A 24,049-nucleotide genomic window follows, 5' to 3' on the forward strand; every position below is an offset into this window, starting at 1 on the left:
CCACGCTTCTAAGATTTCTCCTAAACCTCTCCATATTCCCTGCCAGTCAGCATTCTCTGGTTTTGGAGGAGACTTCTTCCACATAACACAAATGGAGAAGAAAACATTCAAGGAGATTGATAACATGCACAAGAGTATGAGCTCCAGCTCGGCAGTTGAAAAAACACGTGACAAACTGAGAAGAAAGCCTGGAAACTGGTTTGAAAGTGTCAAACTTAAAATGATACCACATTGCATAAAGGTACCAGGCAGGTGTCTCCATCAGGGCCCTTATTTGGTTATATATGAACACAATTCCACAGCACAAAATCATGATGTTAATTATAGGCCAATAATTTCCCAAGATCATGATTGTCCTTAATCCCTTATACTACGCTCCTGCAATAAAGAGCAGACTCATAGCTGGTAGCTGCTAAAATGGGGGGGAAAACAACAACAACAACAACTACTGGGTACAGTGTCCGGAGTTCGGCAGACTGCCCAGACTGTAATCTCATCTATGAAGGTCACACACTAGCAATGCCTTGCAGTCTGGCAGTCTCCGGCTTAAAGGAGGCACCAATGGGGACGCGGGGCGGGGCCTGGGGTGTCCGCGGACTTGAGCGGTGCGGTACGGTGCAGAGAGGTGCGGTGCCGTGCCGTGCCGTGCGGTGCCATGCCATGCTGTGCCATGCCATGGGTCCGTGCAAGGCGGTGTTGCTGGGGCTGCTGCTGGGCGCCCTGGGCGCGGCGGCGTGCGGTGAGCGCTGCGGGTTCGGGCTGCCCCCGGCAACGGGACCCGCGTCTCCTCGCTCCCCGACGCCGGGGCTGCGTCCGCGGGACCCCCACCCGCGGCTCACCGCTCTGACGCCGTCTGTCCCCGCAGGGTCGCACTCCCTGCGCTACTTCAAGACCAGGATGACGGATCCCGGCCCCGGGATGCCGCAGTTCGTGATCGTCGGGTACGTAGATGGCGAACTCCTCTGGAACTACAACAGCCTGGGTTGAAAAGGACCACAGTGTAGCTCGAGTTTCAACCCCCCCGCTGTGTGCACGGTCGCCAACCGCCAGACCAGGCTTTCCAGAGCCACATGCAGCCTGGCCCTGAATGCCTCCAGGGATGGGGCATCCACAGCCTCCTTGGGCAACCTGTTCCAGTGTGTACAGGTAGCTGCTAAAATGGGGGGAAAAACAACAACTACTACTGGGTACAGTGTCCGGAGTTCGGCAGACTGCCCAGACCATAATCTCATCTATGAAGGTCACACACTAGCAATGCCTTGCAGTCTGGCAGTCTCCGGCTTAAAGAAATCCTTTCTTTTCTCTGTTAGCGTTAAAAGCTTCAGATTGCCCGCATTCTCCACCAAAAGCTGTCACGGAGTTATCTAGCTCAATCTAGATCAGTCTATGCCCGTGACGGGGCGGCAGTGGGCCCGTGGGCCCCCTGGCACCCAAAAATGGGAAGGGAAAAGTGACAGGGGCAGGGGAACGGGAGCTGGGCTCAGAGAGGGAAAAAGAACAGAGCAGTGGCAACAATCTAAGGTGGAAAACTTATTTTACTAAACGTGATATTGGAATGCAAGATAACACAATATAATACAATCAAATTGAAAGTGCGGGTAATAAATCAGGTAAAATAAGAGAAAGCTTCCAAAACCGAAAGCTCTGCTTGAATGAAGGCGCACAGCTCGGAAGCACACCCAGCACTCTGCGTGGCTGTCAGAGAGAGAGTGTGAGCCTGATCACGCAACTCAAATCCCGTGATTTCAGTGCCGTATCTTCCCTCTCTGACCGTGAGGTCCTCTGGGATACACAGTTCTTCTTCTCTTTCGAGAAGCAGGTATCTGGAAGGTTGTCAGTACACGGAACCGGACAATTAACCCTGTAATTACCCGGGCTGTCCAGGATGCTATGATGTGGAATACCAATGGCAAAATTACCATACCATGCCAGCTTGGCTCAAAGCCTGGTCAGCAGCACCCATCCAAGGCATGAGCTGCCCAACACGGTTTTGAAGCTAATGGCTGACTACAATGAGCACAGCGCTGAGAGCTGCTTTTCACAAAGAAAGCTGCTGAACAAAGTTGAGACTGGGGCATTCCGACTTGAGTACAGTTGGCACAGGCACCGGGTAAGATAATCCTACATGGTAGGAGAGCGCCTAGCACAGGGCAGAACCCATGTGCTAACTGTTGGAAACAGTGTGTGAGCAGGGGAGCACACACTGCGTCAGCCTGAGGAGATGCAGGAAGTTGAGCAAACAGAGATACACACACCCACAAACTCCAAACACATGCATGCAGGGCTGGCTGAAGTAGCACAGCACTCAGATGGAAAGTTCACTTTCTGTGTGGGTGAGAAGAGGTGGTGTCATATGGGACCACGTCCCCGTCCCGACTCACCACCCTGGGGGTTCTCCAGGGAGGGTGGGCCCAGTATTGTCCCAGCTGTGGGCCCAACGGAAAAGCGCAGGGAACTGGGACCGCTCCAACCACAGGGACCCCTCCTGAGTCCCGGTTTCACACTCTAACCATGGCTTAGACGCTGGATTCCCCATCGTGGCCTGCAAGGAAGGGAGAGCAATGAGCCCTGTGTCTGTGCTCGCTGTGTAGTACAGAGCATCATGCCACCACCTGCACTGTGACCCCAGAAGCAACAAGGGGCCCCAGAGTGCCCTGACCCCAAGCACTGGCAGTCTTCTGCCAGTTCTGCCCTTGGCACTCACCTGCTGCTGCTTCATAACCCTTCTTCTCCTTCCCTACAGACAGAAAAAAGTGTCAGCACCAGGCTCATGTCAAAGAGTGGGCAATCCTAAGGGATTCTGAGCACGTTCCCCACCCCCCCCAAGCACACCTTCCCCCCCCAGCCCACTACCTTTACCTGACTTGCTCTTCCACACCACGACTCCAACGACAGCAGCAATGACAGCCACGATGGCGCCGACTGCCCCGGCCACAGAAGGAGTCAGGTTGGGCTGCGGCTCTGGGAGTAGAGTGGCTTTGTCAGGAATGGAAAGGGTGGCCCCCCAGACCCCAACCCCACGCACTCCACGCTGCCAGGCTCACCCCATGAGAAGAGGCCAGGCTGGGGCAGGCTGGTGTGCTCCACCCGGCACCAATACTTGTCCACATCCTCCGGCAGCACATCAATGGCAGCCGAGGCGTGGTAGGTGCCATCGCTGTTGGGCACGATGCCCCCCCAGTGGGTCTCCTGGTCCCGGACCATGCCGTCCTTCATCCAGCTGATGGCAATGGGCCGCGGGTAGAAGCCATAAGCGCGGCAGGACAAAGTCAGGATCCCGTCGGCCTCCTTCCCCCACACGCGCACCTCAGGCCGTTCTGCAGATGGGTGACGTTGTGGGCCAGGCTGAGCACCCCACACTGAGCCCCTGCCCCACACCCAGCCCAGCCCCAAGTCCCCCTCCCATCCTCACCTCTCCTTTTCAGCACTGCCTTTCCGTGTTCCAGGTATCTCCTCAAGTTCTGGACGCAGATGGTCCCCAGCTCATGCTTGCATCCCTCAGTATAATCCCTTCCTCCTCCCACCTCCTCTTGGTGATTTCTGCCACCGCATCGGCTGCGGTGAACGTCATCGTGTCCATATCAAAGGCGAGGAAGTCCCTCCCATCAAATGCATACTGAACGTACCCTCGGATGCTGCCGTCCTCCAGGATGTCACAGCCGATCATCTTCTGCAGCGTGTGAGACCCTGAGGCACAGCAGGGGTGGGGGATGAGAGGCTTCATGGGCTGTGGGGCACCACGAGTGCTGTGGGGCTGGGATGGGGTGGGTGGGCTCAGGATCGGAGGAGCCCAGGGACAGTGCCACCACACATGTTCAGCCCAGCACAGCTGGGTGTGGGGCAAGGCCAGACTTCAGTGGGGCTGGCGGACGCCTCACGGATCCCTCACTGCACGGAGTCACCATCCCAGCCCCATCACAATGCAGCTGCCGCCGCGCTCACCTCCACTTTTATTGTAGTGCACCTGCAGCCTGCCCAGGAACTCGTAGAAATGCAGCTCAACGTCCCGGGCCTTCTGGGTCTCTGCATCCCAGTGCTCCTGGTCCTCCTGCGGCAGCCAGCCCACGATGGGCCGCACCGTCCGGCCCAGGCTGTTGTAGTTCCAGAGGAGTTCGCCATCCACGTACCCGACGATCACGAACTGCGGCATCCCGGGGCCGGGATCCGTCATCCTGGTCTTGAAGTAGCGCAGGGAGTGCGACCCTGCGGGGACAGACGGCGTCGGAGCCGTGAGCCGCGGGTGGGGGTCCCGCGGACGCAGCCCCGGCGTCGGGGAGCGAGGAGCCGCGGGTCCCGGTACCGGGGGCAGCCCGATCCCGCAGCACTCACCGCACGCCGCCGCGCCCAGGGCGCCCAGCAGCAGCCCCAGCAACACCGCCTCGCACGGACCCATGGCATGGCACAGCATGGCATGGCACCGCACGGCACGGCACGGCACGGCACGGCACGGCACGGCACGGCACGGCACGGCACGGCACGGCACGGCACCGCACCTCTCTGCACCGTACCGCACCGCTCCACTCCGCGGACACCCCAGGCCCCGCCCCGCGACCCCATTGGTGTCTCCGCCCCTCCCGGCCAATGGAGACCGTGAGCGCGGGCGACGTCACCGAGCGCCAGGCAGATCTCGCTCTCGAGGCTTGTCAGAAGTGAGAGCGTAAGCTCAGAGGCCGTGAGGGGACGAGGAGTCCATGGCTCGAAACAGGAAGCTTCGGGGCTGCCCGCACAACTTAGTAATTGATGGTCACAGAGATGAGGTGGATGGGGTCATTTATTGGTACAGAGACTGCAGTTCTGCTCTGTGCAGCCGTCTGGAATAGCTCTGAGCCTGGAGGTACAGACAGGTTGCACATCCCACTCCCAAACACTGTGACAGGGATATCAATGGGCTCGTTATGTTGGAAGACTGCTAATTGCTGGTGCTGGACAGACAAGCCCTGAGTGATAGGGAATTGAAGGAGGAGAAGCAAAACAATGAGCAGTATCCATGTTCAGATAGCAACGATTTGTGCTCAGCAGGTATGGATGCGTTCAGCTGAGCGTCGGGAAGATTTGTGAACCTGAAGCACTCAGCCAATGAGGAACCATGGGAGGAAGAAATCAACGTTGGGTAACAGGGTATAAAAGATGTAACGCTGCTTTCTGTGTGTGCTGCTGCATGCGGGACAGCCGGCATTGCAATGGTGAATAAAACCTCCTTTGATCAGAGATATCATCCTGATACCTTACTTGGGTATCACCAACGGGTGCGGGTTCTCATTTTCAGCTGATGGCTCAGAGCCAAGCACGGCCATGCGGGTTGGGCTGTGTACTGCGGAGGCCCCCCCACAGTGAGTGCACCAACCACTGCTATGGGCAGAACTACAGCTGGGTAGGAGGAGAGAACTTAGAAAACCACAGCTGCTCCCCCTCTTCCTGCAGCGCTGTGGAATGTTTTCTCCTCCCCAGACAGGTCGTGGCACAGCTGCCCCATGGCATCGCTGCCTGTATGGGAACTGCTGAGTCCTGGCCTGACCCACTGACAGATCACCTGGAGAAAGGACCCGGTCAGCCATGTGTGAGAGGTAGATTGTGTTTTTGCAGTGGAAATTTCCAGTGTTTCTGTCTGTTGTTTAGATTAAGTTGCTTTTCACAGAGAAAGCTGCTGAACAGAGTAAAGAAGAGACTGAGCATTCCGATCTGGATAGAATTGGCACAGGCACCAGGTAAGGAAATTCTATAGGGTAGGGGAGAGCCTAGCACAGGACAGAAGGAGTGTGCAGACTGTTGAAAATGTTGCCTCCTATCTCCTTAAAAGGTACAGAACATACCCAAAGACAATGGGTTGCTAACAGACATTGTATGGAAACATAATGGAGCAACAGCTTCGGACCATTGTGAGCCTGAGATGCTCAACCAATGAGTGCCAGGAGAGGCTTTGCCTGTGTGGGACCCAGGGGAGAAAACGGAGTGGATTTCACTGATCAGGTGCGCAATTTCTGCCTTGGCAGTAGGGGGCGTGCGCCCGTTGTTGCAATCATGGACAAACTGCTCTTCACAGAGATCTCGGCCTGATTCGAAATTGTAGACCTGGAGCGTGTTTCTCACAAAGCTGCAAACATCAGCCCGAGCTCCAAGGTGGGCGAGGAGGGCCCAGGGAGCAAAGGGCTTCACCGTGGTGCTGGGCATAAGAGACATAACACTGCTTTCTGTGTGCGCTGCTGTATGCGGGACAGCCGGCATTGCAGTGGTGAATAAAGCCCGCTTTGATCAGAGATAGTGTCCTGATGAATTCCTTGGGTATAACCAACAGGTGCGGGTTCTCCTTTCCCCCCATGATGGCTCAGAGCCAAGCACAGCTGTGTGGGTTGGGCTCTGTACTGCAAAGGACCTCCCACCAACTGTGTGAACCAAACAAAATGAACTTTGAAAGATGTAGCATGTCCACAGGAATGCTCTGTAGGCGTGGTTTGGCTTCCCCAGACAGATCCTCTGCCTGCACACGCTGCTCAGCTGAATGGTACCAACACCATCTTTGGCTTCTCGCATGTCTTCACATGTCAAACTGCACTGAACTCCTTCCTGCTTCTCTTGCTCCTCCATCTTGCCTTATTTCCACTTTCCACTCCCCTTTCTCTCTCCTTTTTCTCCCACCTTTCTAATCCTCCCGAGCCCCTCCTTCAGTCCTTTCTTCTATCCCCCCCATCCTAACTGTCCACCCCACAGCAGTCTGTGCAAACACCAATACTGAAGCACAAGGTTTCCACGCCTGCAGAGGGAGAACGACTGAACCATTCGTCAGAGCACAAAGCAGCACCAGAACCCCCAGCACACCAGAGGAGAAGGATCCCAACAGGGTAAGGCTGGGGATGGGGAACAAAAGAGCGGACTGGGTGGAAAAAAGGGAAACATAAAGAGGAAAACCACTTCTACCAACATCTGCCCTCCAGTTCTGACCCCCAGCTCCCAGAAGAGGATGTGCAGATATCGCTGCTGGAGTCCAATACTTCCACACCCGCTATGGGAGAAGGAGACCAACAGGAAACATTTTTAGAGCACCAAGCAGCACCGGAGCCTCTTGGGCAGAGTGGAGGACTCCAATGGGGTAATGGTGGGGACTGAGCAGGAAGGAGAGCATGGGGGAGAACAGGAGTAGAAGGATGTGCCCCCACCCGCTCGCTGCTTCCCAGGTTCCTCGTGCCATGGGATGGGAAGAAGGACATCCTGTGTGCAGCTCACTGCCGTGCATGCAGCGCTGGGAGCACTCATCCTCGTGCTGGTGGTGATATTGACCGGTGAGTGCCACCAAGCGTCCCCACGGTGAGAGGATGCCTCGGGTTTGGGTACAGAGCAGGGATTTGGGGTTTCCAGCACATGGATGCGCTCCCCAAGCACAGCCTTGCTCCCACGTGCTATGGGGCAGCCACGTGGTGCCCTACACCATGCTCTGCTCAACTTTTCTAACCGCCCCCGGGCTGCACTGTGACGTGCTGTGGCCTCATCTCCCACCGCGGTCGGAGGGAGGTGAGAGAAATGCAGATGTCCTGCTCCTTGCCCCACATTTGTTCAATTCCTCATTTTCAGTGTGTTGGCGGGCCCCCATCCCACCTTTCCCAGGCTTTGCCCACGTGTGCCCCAACGCCTGGGTCGGATTCCAGGGGAAATGCTGTTATTTTTTGAAGGGGGAGAATGATTGGAACAGCAGCAGGGAGCACTGCAATGCCCACGGAGCTTCCCTGGCCACCATAGGCAGTGAAGATGAGATGGTGAGATGGGGACATGAGCCCAAAGCTCTGGGGAAGGCACCAGGCTGGGGAGGGACAGCGGCACATTACTGCCCTAACCCCTCCCGCATCCACCTGGGGGACATCCTGAGATGTGCACCTCCGGGGGCAGCTCTTGTGCCATGGAAGCACAAACAAGCTTCTTCCATGCAGCAGAACGCAGCGCCTTGCAGCCTGCTGGAGCCTGAGATGTGGGTGGGACACATGCTAAAACCTCCTGACATTCAACACTCTCTTCCTTTAAAGGATTTCATGATGCGCTTCCAGGGCCCGGCAAACTGTTGGATCGGGCTGCACAGGGAAGAAGAGGACGCCCAGTGGACATGGAGCGATGGCACAGCCTTCACCAACTGGTCAGTCTGTCTGTCCAGCTGTCCAGGCCATGACTTCCCACGGGCTCTCTTTGGGATGGGGATCTTCTCCTGGTGCCACAGCCGTGGTTTACCGTGGCCCGCCAGGCTCAGGCTTGGTGCTCCACCATGAGCCCTTTCTGCCCTTCCTTCCCCAGGAGAGGCAGCCCCAGCTTTTCTCAGCGCATCGGGGCAGCTTTCCCATTCTCCTCCCTCTTGGGCACAGGTTTGAGCTGAGAGGTGGAGGCCGATGTGCGTACCTGAACGGGGACAGGATCAGCTCATCCCTGTGCCACCTACACAAGCACTGGGTCTGCAGCAGAGCTGACCACTACGTCCTCTGGAAGCAAAAGGCGCACCCACAATGAGAGACCCCACCACCATGTCAGGACCCGGTCAGACATGTGTGAGAGGTACACTGTGTTTTTGCAGTGGAAATTTCCAGTATCTCTGTAGGCAGTGTAGGTGAAGTTGCTTTTCACAGAGAAAGCTGCTGAACAGAGTAAAGTTGAGACTGGGGCATTCCCTCCTGGGTAGAATTGGCACAGGCACCAGGTAAGGAAATTCTATAGGGTAGGGGAGAGCCTAGCACAGGACAGAAGGAGTGTGCAGACTGTTGGAAATGTTGTCCTCCTGTCTCCCTAAAAGGTACAGAACATACCCAAAGACAATGGGTTGCTAACAGACATTGTATGGAAACATAATGGAGCAACAGCTTCGGACCATTGTGAGCCTGAGATGCTCAACCAATGAGTGCCAGGAGAGGCTTTGCCTGTGTGGGACCCAGGGGAGAAAACGGAGTGGATTTCACTGATCAGGTGCGCAATTTCTGCCTTGGCAGTAGGGGGCGTGCGCCCGTTGTTGCAATCATGGACAAACTGCTCTTCACAGAGATCTCGGCCTGATTCGAAATTGTAGACCTGGAGCGTGTTTCTCACAAAGCTGCAAACATCAGCCCGAGCTCCAAGGTGGGCGAGGAGGGCCCAGGGAGCAAAGGGCTTCACCGTGGTGCTGGGCATAAGAGACATAACACTGCTTTCTGTGTGCGCTGCTGTATGCGGGACAGCCGGCATTGCAGTGGTGAATAAAGCCCGCTTTGATCAGAGATAGTGTCCTGATGAATTCCTTGGGTATAACCAACAGGTGCGGGTTCTCCTTTCCCCCCATGATGGCTCAGAGCCAAGCACAGCTGTGTGGGTTGGGCTCTGTACTGCAAAGGACCTCCCACCAACTGTGTGAACCAAACAAAATGAACTTTGAAAGATGTAGCATGTCCACAGGAATGCTCTGTAGGCGTGGTTTGGCTTCCCCAGACAGATCCTCTGCCTGCACACGCTGCTCAGCTGAATGGTACCAACACCATCTTTGGCTTCTCGCATGTCTTCACATGTCAAACTGCACTGAACTCCTTCCTGCTTCTCTTGCTCCTCCATCTTGCCTTATTTCCACTTTCCACTCCCCTTTCTCTCTCCTTTTTCTCCCACCTTTCTAATCCTCCCGAGCCCCTCCTTCAGTCCTTTCTTCTATCCCCCCCATCCTAACTGTCCACCCCACAGCAGTCTGTGCAAACACCAATACTGAAGCACAAGGTTTCCACGCCTGCAGAGGGAGAACGACTGAACCATTCGTCAGAGCACAAAGCAGCACCAGAACCCCCAGCACACCAGAGGAGAAGGATCCCAACAGGGTAAGGCTGGGGATGGGGAACAAAAGAGCGGACTGGGTGGAAAAAAGGGAAACATAAAGAGGAAAACCACTTCTACCAACATCTGCCCTCCAGTTCTGACCCCCAGCTCCCAGAAGAGGATGTGCAGATATCGCTGCTGGAGTCCAATACTTCCACACCCGCTATGGGAGAAGGAGACCAACAGGAAACATTTTTAGAGCACCAAGCAGCACCGGAGCCTCTTGGGCAGAGTGGAGGACTCCAATGGGGTAATGGTGGGGACTGAGCAGGAAGGAGAGCATGGGGGAGAACAGGAGTAGAAGGATGTGCCCCCACCCGCTCGCTGCTTCCCAGGTTCCTCGTGCCATGGGATGGGAAGAAGGACATCCTGTGTGCAGCTCACTGCCGTGCATGCAGCGCTGGGAGCACTCATCCTCGTGCTGGTGGTGATATTGACCGGTGAGTGCCACCAAGCGTCCCCACGGTGAGAGGATGCCTCGGGTTTGGGTACAGAGCAGGGATTTGGGGTTTCCAGCACATGGATGCGCTCCCCAAGCACAGCCTTGCTCCCACGTGCTATGGGGCAGCCACGTGGTGCCCTACACCATGCTCTGCTCAACTTTTCTAACCGCCCCCGGGCTGCACTGTGACGTGCTGTGGCCTCATCTCCCACCGCGGTCGGAGGGAGGTGAGAGAAATGCAGATGTCCTGCTCCTTGCCCCACATTTGTTCAATTCCTCATTTTCAGTGTGTTGGCGGGCCCCCATCCCACCTTTCCCAGGCTTTGCCCACGTGTGCCCCAACGCCTGGGTCGGATTCCAGGGGAAATGCTGTTATTTTTTGAAGGGGGAGAATGATTGGAACAGCAGCAGGGAGCACTGCAATGCCCACGGAGCTTCCCTGGCCACCATAGGCAGTGAAGATGAGATGGTGAGATGGGGACATGAGCCCAAAGCTCTGGGGAAGGCACCAGGCTGGGGAGGGACAGCGGCACATTACTGCCCTAACCCCTCCCGCATCCACCTGGGGGACATCCTGAGATGTGCACCTCCGGGGGCAGCTCTTGTGCCATGGAAGCACAAACAAGCTTCTTCCATGCAGCAGAACGCAGCGCCTTGCAGCCTGCTGGAGCCTGAGATGTGGGTGGGACACATGCTAAAACCTCCTGACATTCAACACTCTCTTCCTTTAAAGGATTTCATGATGCGCTTCCAGGGCCCGGCAAACTGTTGGATCGGGCTGCACAGGGAAGAAGAGGACGCCCAGTGGACATGGAGCGATGGCACAGCCTTCACCAACTGGTCAGTCTGTCTGTCCAGCTGTCCAGGCCATGACTTCCCACGGGCTCTCTTTGGGATGGGGATCTTCTCCTGGTGCCACAGCCGTGGTTTACCGTGGCCCGCCAGGCTCAGGCTTGGTGCTCCACCATGAGCCCTTTCTGCCCTTCCTTCCCCAGGAGAGGCAGCCCCAGCTTTTCTCAGCGCATCGGGGCAGCTTTCCCATTCTCCTCCCTCTTGGGCACAGGTTTGAGCTGAGAGGTGGAGGCCGATGTGCGTACCTGAACGGGGACAGGATCAGCTCATCCCTGTGCCACCTACACAAGCACTGGGTCTGCAGCAGAGCTGACCACTACGTCCTCTGGAAGCAAAAGGCGCACCCACAATGAGAGACCCCACCACCATGTCAGGACCCGGTCAGACATGTGTGAGAGGTACACTGTGTTTTTGCAGTGGAAATTTCCAGTATCTCTGTATGTAGTGTAGGTGAAGTTGCTTTTCACAGAGAAAGCTGCTGAACAGAGTAAAGTTGAGACTGGGGCATTCCCTCCTGGGTAGAATTGGCACAGGCACCAGGTAAGGAAATTCTATAGGGTAGGGGAGAGCCTAGCACAGGACAGAAGGAGTGTGCAGACTGTTGGAAATGTTGTCCTCCTGTCTCCCTAAAAGGTACAGAACATACCCAAAGACAATGGGTTGCTAACAGACATTGTATGGAAACATAATGGAGCAACAGCTTCGGACCATTGTGAGCCTGAGATGCTCAACCAATGAGTGCCAGGAGAGGCTTTGCCTGTGTTGGACCCAGGGGAGAAAACGGAGTGGATTTCACTGATCAGGTGCGCAATTTCTCCCTTGGCAGTAGGGGGCGTGCGCCCGTTGTTGCAATCATGGACAAACTGCTCTTCACAGAGATCTCGGCCTGATTCGAAATTGTAGACCTGGAGCGTGTTTCTCACAAAGCTGCAAACATCAGCCCGAGCTCCAAGGTGGGCGAGGAGGGCCCAGGGAGCAAAGGGCTTCACCGTGGTGCTGGGCATAAGAGACATAACACTGCTTTCTGTGTGCGCTGCTGTATGCGGGACAGCCGGCATTGCAGTGGTGAATAAAACCTGCTTTGATCAGAGATAGTGTCCGGATCAATTCCTTGGGTATAACCAACAGGTGCGGGTTCTCCTTTCCCCCCATGATGGCTCAGAGCCAAGCACAGCTGTGTGGGTTGGGCTCTGTACTGCAAAGGACCTCCCACCAACCGTGTGAACCAAACAAAGGGAACTTTGAAAGATGTAGCATGACCAAAGGAATGATCTTTCGGCGTGGTTTGGCTTCCTCAGACGGATCCTCTGCCTGCACACGCTGCTCAGCTGAATGGTACCAACACCATCTTTGGCTTCTCACGTCTTCACATTTCACACTGCACTGAACTCCTTCCTGCTCCTCTCTCTTTCCTTCTTTCCTTCTTTCCACTCCCCTTTCTCTCTCCTTTTCCTCCCCGCTTTCTAATCCTCCCGAGCCCCTCCTTCAGTCCTTTCTTCTATCCCCCCCATCCTAACTGTCCACCCCACAGCAGTCTGTGCAAATACCAGTACTGAAGCACAAGGTTTCCACGCCTGCAGAGGGAGAACGACTGAACCATTTCTCAGAGCACAAAGCAGCACCAGAACCCCCAGCACACCAGAGGAGAAGGATCCCAACAAGGTAAGGCTGGGGATGGGGAACAAAAGAGTGGAATGCGTGGAAAAAAAGGGAAACATAAAAAGGAAAACCACTTCTACCAACGTCTGCCCTCCAGTTCTGACCCCCAGCTCCCAGAAGAGGATGTGCAGATATCGCTGCTGGAGTCCAATACTTCCACACCCACTATTGGAGAAGGAGACCAACAGGAAACATTTTCAGAGCACAAAGCAGTAACGGAGCCCCTTGGGCAGAGTGGAGAAGGAGACCAATGGGGTAATGGTGGGGACTGAGCAGGAAGGAGGGCATGGGGGAGAACAGGAGTAGAAGGGCGTGTCCCCACCCGCTCGCTGCTTCCCAGGTTCCTGGTGCCATGGGGCGGGAAGGAGGAGATCCCGTGTGCAGCTCATTACTGTGTGTGCAGCACTGGGAACCCTCAGCCTCGTGCTGGTGGTGATATCGACCGGTGAGTGGCAAGAAGTGTCCCCATGGTGAGAGGATGTTTCAGGTTTGGGTACAGAGCAGGGATTTGGCGTTTCCAGCACATGGATGCGCTCCCCAAGCACAGCCCTGCTCCCACGTGCTGTGGGGCAGCCATTCGGTGCCCTACACCACGCTCTGCTCAACCTTCTTAACCTCTGTGACTGTCCCCGGGGCTGCAGCACGTCACAGTGCAGCACATCCCCCACCTCTGTTGGAGGGAGGTGAGAGAAATTCACATTTCCTGCCCTTTGCCTCACATTTGTCCAATTCCTCATTTCAGCATGTCGGCAGGTCCCTGTGCCACCTTTCCCAGACTTTGCCCACGCGTGCCCCAACGCCTGGGTCGGATTCCAGGGGAAATGCTATTATTTTTCGAAGGAGGAGAATGATTGGAACAGCAGCAGGGAGCACTGCAATGCCCACGGAGCTTCCCTGGCCTCTATAGACAGTGAAGATGAGATGGTGAGATGAAGACACGAGCCCAAAGCTCTGGGGAAGGCACCAGGCTGGGGAGGGACAGCAGCACGTTACTGCCCCACCCCCTCCCGCATCCATCTGGGGGACATCCCAAGATGTGCACCTCCGGGGGCAGCTCTTGTGCCATGGAAGCACAAACAAGCTTCTTCCATGCAGCAGAATGCAGCGCCTTGCAGCCTGCTGGAGCCTGAGATGTGGGTGGGACAGATGCTAAAACCTCCTGACATTCAACACTCTCTTCCTTTAAAGGATCTCATGATGCGCTTCCAGGGCCCGGCAAACTGTTGGATCGGGCTTCACAGGGAAGAAGAGGACGCCCAGTGGACATGGAGCGATGGCACAGCCTTCACCAACTGGTCAGTCTGTCTGTCCAGCTGTCCAGGCCATGACTTCCCACGGGCTCTCTTTGGGATGGGGACCTTCTCCTGGTGCCACAGCCGTGGTTTACCGTGGCCCGCCAGGCTCAGGCTTGGTGCTCCACCATGAGCCCTTTCTGCCCTTCCTTCCCCAGAAGAGGCAGCCCCAGCTTTTCTCAGTGCATCGGGGCACCTTTCCCATTCTCCTCCCTCTTGGGCACAGGTTTGAGCTGCGAGGTGGAGGTCGATGTGCATACCTGAACGGGGACAGGATCAGCTCATCCCTGTGCCACCTACACAAGCACTGGGTCTGCAGCAGAGCTGACCACTATGTCCTCTGGAAGCAAAAGGTGCACCCACAATGAGAGATCCCATCACCACCAACCTTGTGCCAGTGCTGCTGTTGTATTACAGTGTATTATCTTGCAGCCCGATGTCGTTTCTAGTCAATTACTTTGTTTCTCCTCAGATCATTGCTGCCGTGTTGTTTTTGGGCCCATCTCGCTATCCTTTTCCCTGTTCTCCTTTTCTGGGGTGCAGATCTGTGGGTCCCTCTGCCCCGCTACTCACGGAACCGGGCCGAACCAGCCCATAAACCACTGACATTGTGGATGAGGTGCTACGAGATGAGGCTGAGGAGCTCAGCGGTGGTGATGGTGATAGGAGGACAGTTGGATGGGATGATCCTGTAGGTCCTTTCCAGCCCTGTGCCTCTATGATTCTGTCATCATTCTGAGCCACTCTCTGTCCGGGCCGTATTGTTTCAGGCACGCTCTGACCTCACTGCACGAAGGTGCTCTCTGAAATGCACACTGCATCTCTAGTGCTATTGGCTTCTTAAAGCCATTCTCCTCTGCAATTCCCTGCAGTTTACAAAGAACCATAGAATGGTTTGGGTTGGAAGGGACCTTTCAGACCATTCACTTCCATCCCCGGCTGGAGGCAGGGACACCTCCCACCACACCAGGCTGCTCACAGGGCGGGGGCATCCACAACCTGCTCCACTGTCTAAATCCACCCTCTTCCACTCTAAAGCCCCCTCCTCCTGTCGCTCCACGCCCTTACAAAACAGCCCCATCCCAGCTTTCCTGGAGGCCCCCTTCAGGTACAGCCCATGACTTCAGGTCGCGGTTAGCCGGGCAGCAATGGAAGCTGCTGGCAGCTCACCCAGTGCCTCCGTGCAGAAGAGGCCTCTGCACAGCCACAACCTTCCCGGGATCTGCACTGGCCAATACCTTCAGGGAGTCACACGCCTTCGGGACTCCTTCGATTTCTTTCTCTGCCCATCCTGCCAAGCCGCTGCCCATCGTAAAGACGCGGAGTTTGCAGTAAGCAAAGCGTGCTCTATTGCAGCCGCTGCCATCGCTTCCCGCAGCGCTGAGGGACGGGACGGGAGCGCTGCCCCAGGCACGGAAGCACCGCCATTCTTTCTCCATCAGCCCCCTCCCCTTCCACGCCCGTCCACACTGCGCTTCCGCTCCAGGCCGGATGTGATGTCATCACCGGGCGCCGCGGCGGGCCGTGAAGGCGTCCCACAGCGGAGCGCCGGGCTCGTTCCCCGCCGTGTCCCTGCGCTTCCTGCGCTGCTTCACGGCCTGCGGACGCACCGGGCCGCGTTTCCCGCGGTTGCTGCCCGCTGTCCCCGTGGGCGAAGCGCCGCCCGGCCGACGGCTGAGATCCTCTCCCGTGTCTCGCGGTTCCCGCGGGACGGTCGCCGTTTGCCGTCGGCCGCCTCGGCCTCTTCGTGCCCCAATGGGAGCTGCCGAGTCCCGGCTTGACCCAGCGATGGAGCACCTGGGAAAGGAGCGGGCAGCCCTGGCGGCACAGCTGGAGGCGGTGCAGCGGTGTGAGCGGGAGGGGCGGAGCCTGCCCGCACTGCTCTGAGACCTCATGGAAGGGCTGAGAGCGGCTGGGAAGGCTCTGTGCGTGGAGATCCCTCCCTGGGGGGGTATCTCCCCGTGAGCCGAGATGTTCGCAGACCGCTGAGCCTTCCTTTCCTGTTTGTCCCTTTGCCATTCCTCTCCTGTATCGCCTTTCCACCGTGCTGTTCTTTCCCACTGTGGCAGCCGCCCCATAGCAGCACCGCCCCATAGCAGCACCGCCCCAAAGCCTCACTGCCCCATAGCAGCACCGCCCCAAAGCCTCACTGCCCCATAGCAGCACCGCCCCAAAGCCTCACTGCCCCATAGCAGCACCGCCCCAAAGCCACACTGCCCCATAGCATCACCGCCCCATAGCATCACCGCCCCATAGCATCACCGCCCCAAAGCCTCACTGCCCCATAGCATCACTGCCCCATAGCAGCACCGCCCCAAAGCCTCACTGCCCCATAGCAGCACTGCCCCAAAGCCTCACTGCCCCATAGCAGCACCGCCCCATAGCATCACTGCCCCAAAGCCTCACTGCCCCGTAGCTGCACCACTCCATTGTGTCTCTACCCCATAACGTTGCCCAGTAGTGTCACTGCCCCATAGCATCGCTGTCTGCATGGGAACTGCTGAGTCCCAGCCTGACCCTCTCATGGATCACCTGGGAAAGGACCGCTCAGCACTGGCAGCGGAGGTGAAGGCGATGCAGCTGTGCAGCAGGAAGGGTTTGAGCCTGGCTGCACTCCTCTTAGACCCCACAGAAGAGCTGACAGCCACTGGGTGAGGATTTCTGGTTGGGGATCCCTCCTTGGCGGAGTTTTCCCCTGCGATCGTGGAGTGTTCTGAAAGGGGTGAGCAATCTGCTTCCCTTCCTCTATTGCACCTCCTGCCTGTGTGATGAAATTGACAACAAACAAAATGCTTCAGTTTCTCTCTTGGGATACGGTATAGTCGCTTCTTATTCTTTCTTTGTTTCATACATGGGAAAGCAGGGGTCAAACTCCCCCTGTTTTCCCAAATTTTCCTGTGGTACAGAACATCAGGATGTGTTTTTAGGGTCTTGATTGAAAAACAGCACAGAAGAGAAGGGGTTGGACTGGATGATCTTGTAGGTCTTCTCCAACCCTGGTGATTCTATGATTCTATCAAGTGATCAGCAGGACATTGGAGAGGTGATTTTGTCTTTATTTTCCTGGCTGTAAAATGCTGTTATTTGGCCCTCTCCCAGCACACACACAACGTGCAGTTGAGGTCTCCCGTGCCTGGAAAGAGTTACAGAATCATAGAATGGCTGAAGCTGAAGCTGAAGGGGTCCTTCAGGCCCATGTGGTTCCAGCCCCCTGCTGTGGGCTGCTTGTCCCCCACCAGATCAGGCTGCTCAGGGTCTCATCCAGCCTGTCCTGGGATGCTCCTGGAGGGGGGTTATCCACGGCTTCTCCTGGCAGCCTGTGCTGGGACCTCACCTTTGAGTAAAACATTACCCTCTTACATCTAACCTAAATTTCTCCACTTTCTGTGTAAAAAAAAAAGTCTCTGAGGGAAGGGCTGTGCGTGGCAGGGAGCTTCACCGAGCCACGGGGCTGAAGCCTTGAGAAGTTTTGGGTGAACGTGGTGTAGAGCAAACAAAGGCGGTGACACGGCCTTTATTTGAGAAATAGGTGCTGTAGGGAAAGATATCAGAGAGAAATGAACTCACCCCTCCCAGTAACAGTTTGGAGAAAGGGGTGAGCTGAGGAATGCAGCGTTCATCCTTGTGCTGCAGGAGGAAAGGGTGGGGGGAAAGGGAGCCTGCGCAGACTCAGACAGCACTGTGCTCCCAGAGGCATCACTGAGACAGAAAGGGTGGCTCCAGCCCCCGTCCGCTCCAGGCAGTCACGTGCTCATAGAATCATAGAATCCTAGAATCGCTAAGGTTGGAAAAGACCCACAGGATCATCCTGTCCAACCATTTGCCCTACATCAATGGTTCTCGCTAAACCATGTCCCTTAACACACCATCCAAACGCTCTTTAAACACCACCAGGCTCGGTGACTCCACCACCTCTCTGGGCAGCCCATTCCAGTGCCTGACCACCCTTTCAGAGAAGTAGTATTTCCTAACGTCCAGCCTGAATCTTCCCGGTGCAGCTTGAAGCCATTCCCTCTAGTCCTATCACTAGTCACATGACAGAAGAGGCTGACCCCCAGCTCACTACAGCCTCCCTTCTGATAGTTATAGAGAGCAATAAGGTCTCCCCTGAGCCTCCTCTTCTCTAGACTGAACAACCCCAGCTCCTTCAGCCGCTTCTCATAAGGCCTGTGCTCCAGAGCCCTCACCAGCTTTGTTGCCCTCCTCTGGACACGCTCCAGGGCCTCGATGTCTTTCTTGCAGTGAAGGGCCCAAAACTGGACACAGTACTCGAGGTGCGGCCTCACCAGTGCTGAGTACAGGGGGATAATTACTTCCCTGTTCCTGCTGGCCACACTGTTTCTGATACAAGCCAGGATGCCATTGGCCTTCTTGGCCCCCTGGGCACACTGCTGGCTCATGTTCAGTCTAGCGTCTATCAACACCCCCAGGTCCATTTCCTCTACACAGTCTTCCAGCCACTCTGCCCCAAGCCTGTCGCATTGCCTGGGGTTATTGTGGCCAAAGTGCAGGACCCGGCATTTGGTCTTGTTGAATCCCATCCCATTGGCTTCAGCCCAGCTATCCAACCTATCCAGATCCCTCTGTAAGGCCTCGCTACCCTCAGGCAGATCAACACTTCCAGCTAGCTTGGTGTCATCTGCAAACTTACTGAGGGTGCACTCAATGCCCTCATCCAGGTCATCAATAAAGATATTAAAGAGGACAGGCCCCAGCACCGACCCCTGGGGAACACCACTCGTGACCGGTCGCCAGCTGGATTTAACTCCATTCACCACCACTCTCTGGGCCCGGCCCTCCAGCCAGTTCCTTACCCAGCGAAGAATGTATCTGTCCAAGCCACGATCTGCCAGCTTCTGGAGGAGAATACTGTGCGAGACAGTGTCAAAGGCTTTGCTGAAGTCTAGGTAGACCACATCAACAGCCTTTCCCTCATCCAGCAGACGGGTCACTGGATCATAGAAGGAGATCAGGTTGGTCAAGCAGGACCTGCCCTTCGTGAACCCATGCTGGCTAGGCCTGATCCCCCGGTTGACCTGCATGTGCCGCGTGATCTCCCTCAAGACAATCTGCTCCATAATCTTCCCCGGCACCGAGGTCAGGCTAACAGGCCTGTAGTTCGCCGGATCCTCCCTGCAGCCCTTCTTGTAGATGGGATTCACATTGGCAAGCCTCCAGACTTCTGGGACCTCACCCGTCAACAAGGAACACTGATAGATGATGGAAAGCGGCTCGGCTATCACGTCTGCCAGTTCTCTCAGCACTCTCGGGTGAATCTCATCCGGTCCCATGGACTTGTGGCAGTCCAGTTGGAGTAGCAGGTCTCTAACTGTTACCTCCTGAATTGTGGGGGGTTTAGCAGAGCTGAGGTGATGCTTGTAGCCGCTGCCCTCGGGATCATTCCCTGTCGGGTGGGGATCAATGGTGATCCTTCCCACCCTTGGGGTCTCTGTGCCTCTCTGCACCCAACCTATCCTTGCTGGGAGGAGCGTTCCGCGTGCCCCACACTGGTGGTGCTCCCATCGCGGCCCTCGACCGCGCTCTGGCGGACGGCTCCTTCCCTTCTTCCCTTCATTCCCGGGGTCGCCACAGGGACCCGCTCGTCCCCTCCTGTCCTCCGAACTTTCGCTTTCACTTTTGACAACCCTCACGAGCGAGATCTGCCTGGCGCCCGGTGACGTCACCCGCGCTCACGGACTCCATTGGCCGGGAGGAGCGGAGGTACCATTTATGAAGCGGTGCGGAGCCTGGGGTCTCCGCAGAGCGGAGCGGTGCGATGGGTCCGAGCGAGGTGGTGGTGCTGGGACTGGGGCTGCGGCTGCGGCTGCGGCTGCGGCTGCGGCTGCTGCTGCTGCTGCTGCGGCTGCTGCTGCTGCTGCTGCTGCTGCTGCTGCTGCTGCTGCTGCTGCTGCTGCTGCTGCTGCTGCTGCTGCTGCTGCTGCTGCTGCTTGGCGCCCTGGGCGCGGCGGTGTGCGGTGTGTACTGCGGGATCGGGCTGCCCCCGGCACCGGGACCCGCGGCTCCCCGCTCCCCGACGCCGGGGCTGCGTCCGCGGGACCCCCACCCGCGGCTCACGGCTCCGACGCCGTCTGTCCCCGCAGGGTCGCACTCCCTGCGCTACTTCCTGACCGGGATGACGGATCCCGGCCCCGGGATGCCGCGGTTCGTGATCGTCGGGTACGTGGATGGCGACCTCTTTGGGAAGTACGACAGTAAGAGCCGGTGGGTGCACCCCATCGTGGAGAAGCTGCCGCAGGAGGACCGGGAGCACTGGGCTGCGCAGACCCAGAAGGCCCGGGGCGGTGAGCGGGATTTTGACAGGGGCCTGGGCAGTCTGCCGGAACGCTTCAACAAAAGTGGAGGTGAGTGTGGGGGAAGCTGCAGCGCGATGCGTCTGGGACAGGAGCTCTGTGTGCCGAGCGTGTCCGCCAGCCCCACTGAGGTCTGGCCGTGCCCCACGCCCAGCTGTGCTGGGCCGTCCATGTGTGGTGGCACTGTCCCTGGGCTGCCCTGCTCCTGCGCCCACCCACCCCACCCCAGCCCCATGGCACTCACGGTGCCCCACAGCCCAAGAAGCCCTTCAGCCCCTGCCCTGGCTGTGTCTCAGGGTCTCACACACTGCAGAAGATGTTTGGCTGTGACATCCTGGAGGACGGCAGCATCCGAGGGTACGATCAGTATGCATTTGATGGGAGGGACCACATTGCCTTTGATATGGACACGATGACGTTCACCGCGGCGGATCCAGTGGCTGAAATCACCAAGAGGCGATGGGAGACAGAAGGGACGTATGCTGAGAGATGGAAGCATGAGCTGGGGACTGTCTGCGTTCAGAACTTGAGGAGATACCTGGAGCATGGGAAGGCGGCACTGAAAAGGAGAGGTGAGGATGGGAGGGGGACGTGGGGCTGGGCTGGGTGTGGGGCAGGGGCTCAGTGTGGGGTGCTCAGCCCGGCCCACAACATCACCCACCTGCAGTGCAGCCCGAGGTGCGCGTGTGGGGGAAGGAGGCCAACGGGATCCTGACTTTGTCATGCCGCGCTCACGGCTTCTACCCGCGGCCCATCGCCATCAGCTGGATGAAGGACGGCATGGTCCGGGACCAGGAGACCCACTGGGGGGGCGTCGTGCCCAACAGCGATGGCACCTACCACACTTCGGCTGCCATTGATGTGCTGCCGGAGGATGGGGACAAGTACCGGTGCCGCGTGGAGCACGCCAGCCTGCCCCAGCCTGGCCTCTTCTCATGGGGTGAGCTGGCAGCATGGGGCACGTGGGGTTGGGATTCGGGGGCCGCCCCTTTGTTTACTGACAACGGCGCTCTCCCCCAGAGCCGCAGCCCAACCTGCTCCCCGTTGTGGTCGGGGTGGTCGTCGCCATCGTGGCTGTCATCGCTGCGGTCGTTGGATTGGTGGTGTGGAAGAGCAAGTCAGGTAAAGGTAGTGAGCTGGGGGGAGAAAGCGGGAGCTGCAGAAGGGGCCTGGACCCCCTTGGGAATGCCCATGTTCTGACATGAGCTTAATGTTCACACTTCTTTCTATCTGTAGGGAAGGAGAAGAAGGGTTACGAAGCAGCACCAGGTGAGTGCCAAGGGCAGAACTGTCCCCCGCCAGTGCATGGGGTCAGGGCACTCTGGGGCCCCTCGTTGCTTTTGGGGTCACAGTGGTGATGGTGGCATGATGCTCCATGCCCCACAGCGAGCACAGAGCCAGGGCTCACTGCTCTCCCTCCCTTGCAGGCCACGATGGGGAATCCAGCGGCTCGGCCACAGGTATAGTGTGGAACGGGGGCTCAGGAGGGGTCCCTGTGGTTGGAGCGGTCCCAGTTCCCTGCACTCCCCCGTTGGACCCACGGCCGGGGCAATACTGGGTCCAACACTCCCTGGAGAACCCCCAGGGTGGTAAGTCAGGATGGGGATGTGGCCCCACATGATACCATCTCTTCTCACCCCCACAGGAAGTGAACCTTCCATCTGAGTGCTGTGCTGCTTCAGCCAGCCCTGCATGCATGTGTTTGGAGTTTGTGGGTGTGTGTATCTCCGCTTGCTCAACTTCCTGCATCTCCTCGGGCTGACGCAGTGTGTGCTCCCCTGCTCACACACTGTTTCCAACAGTTAGCACATGGGTTCTGCCCTGTGCTAGGCTGTCTCCTACCAGGATTATCATAGGATTATCTTAGCTGGTGCCTGTGCCAATTGTACCCAGGTCGGAACGCCCCAGTCTCAACTTTGTTCAGCAGCTTTCTTTGTGAAAAGCAGCTCTCAGCGCTGTGCTCATTGTAGTCAGCCAATAGCTTCAAAACCTTGTTGGGCAGCTCATGCCTTGGATGGGTGCTGCTGACCAGGCTTTGAGCCAAGCTGGCATGGTTTTGTAATTTTGCCATTGGTATTCCACATCATAGCATCATGGACAGCCCGGGTAATTACAGGGTTAATAGTCCGGTTCTGTGTACTGACAACCTTCCAGATACCTGCTTCTCAAAAGAGAAGAAGAACTGCGTATCCCAGAGGACCTCACGGTCAGAGAGGGAAGATACGGCACTGAAATCACGGGATATGAGTTGCGTGATCAGGCTCACACTCTCTCTCCGGCAGCCACGCAGAGTGCTGGGTGTGCTTCCGAGCTGTGCGCCTTCATTCAAGCAGACCTTTCGGTTTTGGAAGCTTTCTCTTATTTTATCTTATTTATAACCCGTACTTTCAATTCGATTGTATTATATTGTGTTATCTTGCATTCCAATATCACGGTTAGTAAAATAATGTTTCCACCTGAGATTGTTGCCACTGCTCTGTTCTTTTTCCCTCTCTGAGCCCAGCTCCCATTCCCCTGTCCCCTTTCCCTTCCCATTCTTGGGTGCCAGGGGGCCCACAGGCCCACTGCCCCCCTGTCACGGGCATAGACTGATCTAGATTGAGCTAGATAAGTCCGTGACAGCTTTTGGTGGAGAATGCGGGCAATCTGAAGCTTTTAACGCTAACAGAGAAAAGAAAGGATTTCTTTAAGCCGGAGACTGCCAGACTGCAAGGCAGTGCTAGTGTGACCTTCATAGATGAGATTATGGTCTGGGCAGTCTGCCGAACTCCGGACACTGTACCCAGTAGTTGTTGTTGTTGTTGTTTTTCCCCCATTTTAGCAGCTACCAGCTATGAGTCTGCTCTTTATTGCAGGAGCATTGTATAAGGGATGAAGGACAATCATGATCTTGGGATATTATTGGCCTATAATTAACATCATGATTTCGTGCTGTGGAATTGTGTTCATATATAACCAAATAAGGGCCCTGATGGAGACACCTGCCTGGTACCTTTATGCAATGTGGTATCATTTTAAGTTTGACACTTTCAAAGCAGTTTCCAGGCTTTCTTCTCAGTTTGTCACACATTTTTTCAACTGCCGAGCTAGAGCTCATACTCACGTGCATGTTATCAATCTCCTGGAATGTATTCTTCTCCATTTGTGTTATGTGGAAGAAGTCTCCTCCAAAACCAGAGAATGCTGACTGGCAGGGAATATGGAGAGGTTTAGGAGAAATCTTAGAAGCGTAGGGACCCGCAATGTCATGGCACTCCACTCTTGTACACCTGTGGGATCCCAGGAAATTAAGCCAGTATTTGAGTCAGGGATGGTGCGGCTCAGATAGATCGAAGGAGGTACGGCTTATTTGGGGCTTGGCTTGTGCTTACCGTGCTCTATGTAATACTCTTCTTGAGAGAGAGAGTTTCCGAGCAGAGGTTGAAGCCAAAGGGGGAAATCTTGAAGACGAATCTGATCAGTCACAGGAGACACCAGTAGCAGTGTCAGCTGCCCCTGTGGAAGGCAAGAAATGGAAGTGGGTGTCCATGTGTCTGGAATGGAAAAAAGAAGCAGCAGCAGCGGAGGAGGAGGTAGAGGAAGATCCAGGCCAGGGGGCCTCCTCAGAGCCACGAAAGGCAAAAGCAAAAACCAAGAGACACGGAGAGGCGAGTGGTGAAGAGGAAGTCTCTATTTCTGTTTGCCGACCTCTGAAG

General features: G+C 56.5%; 5 protein-coding genes across 12 annotated transcripts in view; 4 read left to right on the plus strand and 1 right to left on the minus strand.

Annotated features, from left to right (window-relative positions):
- Nucleotides 1-9,218, plus strand: part of LOC124417251 (C-type lectin domain family 2 member E-like) — a 63,500-nt gene extending 54,282 nt beyond the window's left edge. Inside the window, exons 1-10 of one of the 4 annotated variants that reach the window (XM_046901601.1) lie at nucleotides 5,420-5,564; nucleotides 5,636-5,705; nucleotides 5,798-6,499; nucleotides 6,706-6,836; nucleotides 6,930-7,084; nucleotides 7,170-7,274; nucleotides 7,564-7,745; nucleotides 8,010-8,116; nucleotides 8,340-8,526; nucleotides 8,762-9,218. In XM_046901601.1, the coding sequence (XP_046757557.1) occupies nucleotides 6,497-6,499; nucleotides 6,706-6,836; nucleotides 6,930-7,084; nucleotides 7,170-7,274; nucleotides 7,564-7,745; nucleotides 8,010-8,116; nucleotides 8,340-8,481 (825 nt within the window). In that variant the 5' untranslated portion in view covers nucleotides 5,420-5,564; nucleotides 5,636-5,705; nucleotides 5,798-6,496 and the 3' untranslated portion in view covers nucleotides 8,482-8,526; nucleotides 8,762-9,218. Of the gene's footprint in view, nucleotides 1-5,419; nucleotides 5,565-5,635; nucleotides 5,706-5,797; nucleotides 6,500-6,705; nucleotides 6,837-6,929; nucleotides 7,085-7,169; nucleotides 7,275-7,563; nucleotides 7,746-8,009; nucleotides 8,117-8,339; nucleotides 8,669-8,761 lie in introns of those variants that run through there. The other 3 variants (XR_006931618.1, XR_006931619.1, XR_006931620.1) reach the window with 3 other exon arrangements.
- On the plus strand, nucleotides 547-22,814 carry LOC124417242 (class I histocompatibility antigen, F10 alpha chain-like). Of its 3 annotated transcripts, XM_040648683.2 has the most exons (8): nucleotides 547-739; nucleotides 20,145-20,405; nucleotides 20,651-20,926; nucleotides 21,022-21,294; nucleotides 21,375-21,476; nucleotides 21,591-21,623; nucleotides 21,782-21,814; nucleotides 22,000-22,814. In XM_040648683.2, the coding sequence occupies exons 1-8, from the start codon at nucleotides 562-564 to the stop codon at nucleotides 22,017-22,019; spliced, it is 1,176 nt and encodes a 391-aa protein (XP_040504617.2). In that variant the 5' UTR covers nucleotides 547-561; the 3' UTR covers nucleotides 22,020-22,814. The 3 variants fall into 3 exon arrangements, with proteins under 3 accessions (XP_040504617.2, XP_046757493.1, XP_025001897.2); XM_046901537.1 differs by lacking the exon at nucleotides 547-739 and adding an exon at nucleotides 19,748-19,781 and having other exon boundaries at nucleotides 21,375-21,482; nucleotides 21,782-22,814; XM_025146129.3 differs by lacking the exon at nucleotides 547-739 and adding an exon at nucleotides 19,802-20,018 and having other exon boundaries at nucleotides 21,782-22,814.
- Nucleotides 1,518-15,505, minus strand: LOC121106934 (class I histocompatibility antigen, F10 alpha chain-like). Its single transcript, XM_040648790.2, is given in 9 exon segments — nucleotides 1,518-2,542; nucleotides 2,705-2,737; nucleotides 2,860-2,961; nucleotides 3,045-3,317; nucleotides 3,413-3,508; nucleotides 3,511-3,687; nucleotides 3,943-4,203; nucleotides 4,330-9,806; nucleotides 15,282-15,505. Coding segments are annotated over 8 exon segments (1,047 nt in total). The 5' UTR covers nucleotides 4,409-9,806; nucleotides 15,282-15,505; the 3' UTR covers nucleotides 1,518-2,516.
- LOC121106474 (C-type lectin domain family 2 member I-like) lies at nucleotides 9,438-12,182 on the plus strand. Of its 3 annotated transcripts, XM_040648864.2 has the most exons (8): nucleotides 9,438-9,463; nucleotides 9,719-9,800; nucleotides 9,894-10,048; nucleotides 10,134-10,238; nucleotides 10,528-10,709; nucleotides 10,974-11,080; nucleotides 11,304-11,895; nucleotides 11,969-12,182. In XM_040648864.2, exons 3-7 carry the CDS (start codon nucleotides 9,964-9,966, stop codon nucleotides 11,443-11,445), a joined length of 621 nt encoding a protein of 206 aa, XP_040504798.1. In that variant the 5' UTR covers nucleotides 9,438-9,463; nucleotides 9,719-9,800; nucleotides 9,894-9,963; the 3' UTR covers nucleotides 11,446-11,895; nucleotides 11,969-12,182. The 3 variants fall into 3 exon arrangements, with proteins under 3 accessions (XP_040504798.1, XP_046757558.1, XP_046757559.1); XM_046901602.1 differs by lacking the exons at nucleotides 9,438-9,463; nucleotides 9,719-9,800 and having other exon boundaries at nucleotides 9,964-10,048; nucleotides 10,626-10,709; XM_046901603.1 differs by lacking the exons at nucleotides 9,438-9,463; nucleotides 9,719-9,800; nucleotides 10,528-10,709 and having other exon boundaries at nucleotides 9,964-10,048.
- Nucleotides 11,827-14,480, plus strand: LOC124417246 (C-type lectin domain family 2 member E-like). Its single transcript, XM_046901577.1, has 7 exons — nucleotides 11,827-11,895; nucleotides 12,624-12,754; nucleotides 12,849-13,006; nucleotides 13,092-13,196; nucleotides 13,494-13,675; nucleotides 13,940-14,046; nucleotides 14,270-14,480. Exons 1-7 carry the CDS (start codon nucleotides 11,827-11,829, stop codon nucleotides 14,409-14,411), a joined length of 894 nt encoding a protein of 297 aa, XP_046757533.1. The 3' UTR covers nucleotides 14,412-14,480.
- Nucleotides 22,815-24,049: the final 1,235 nt, after the last annotated feature.

Source organism: Gallus gallus, chromosome 16 (assembly GCF_016699485.2).
Source record: "Gallus gallus isolate bGalGal1 chromosome 16, bGalGal1.mat.broiler.GRCg7b, whole genome shotgun sequence".
NCBI classification, from domain to species: Eukaryota; Metazoa; Chordata; class Aves; order Galliformes; family Phasianidae; genus Gallus; species Gallus gallus.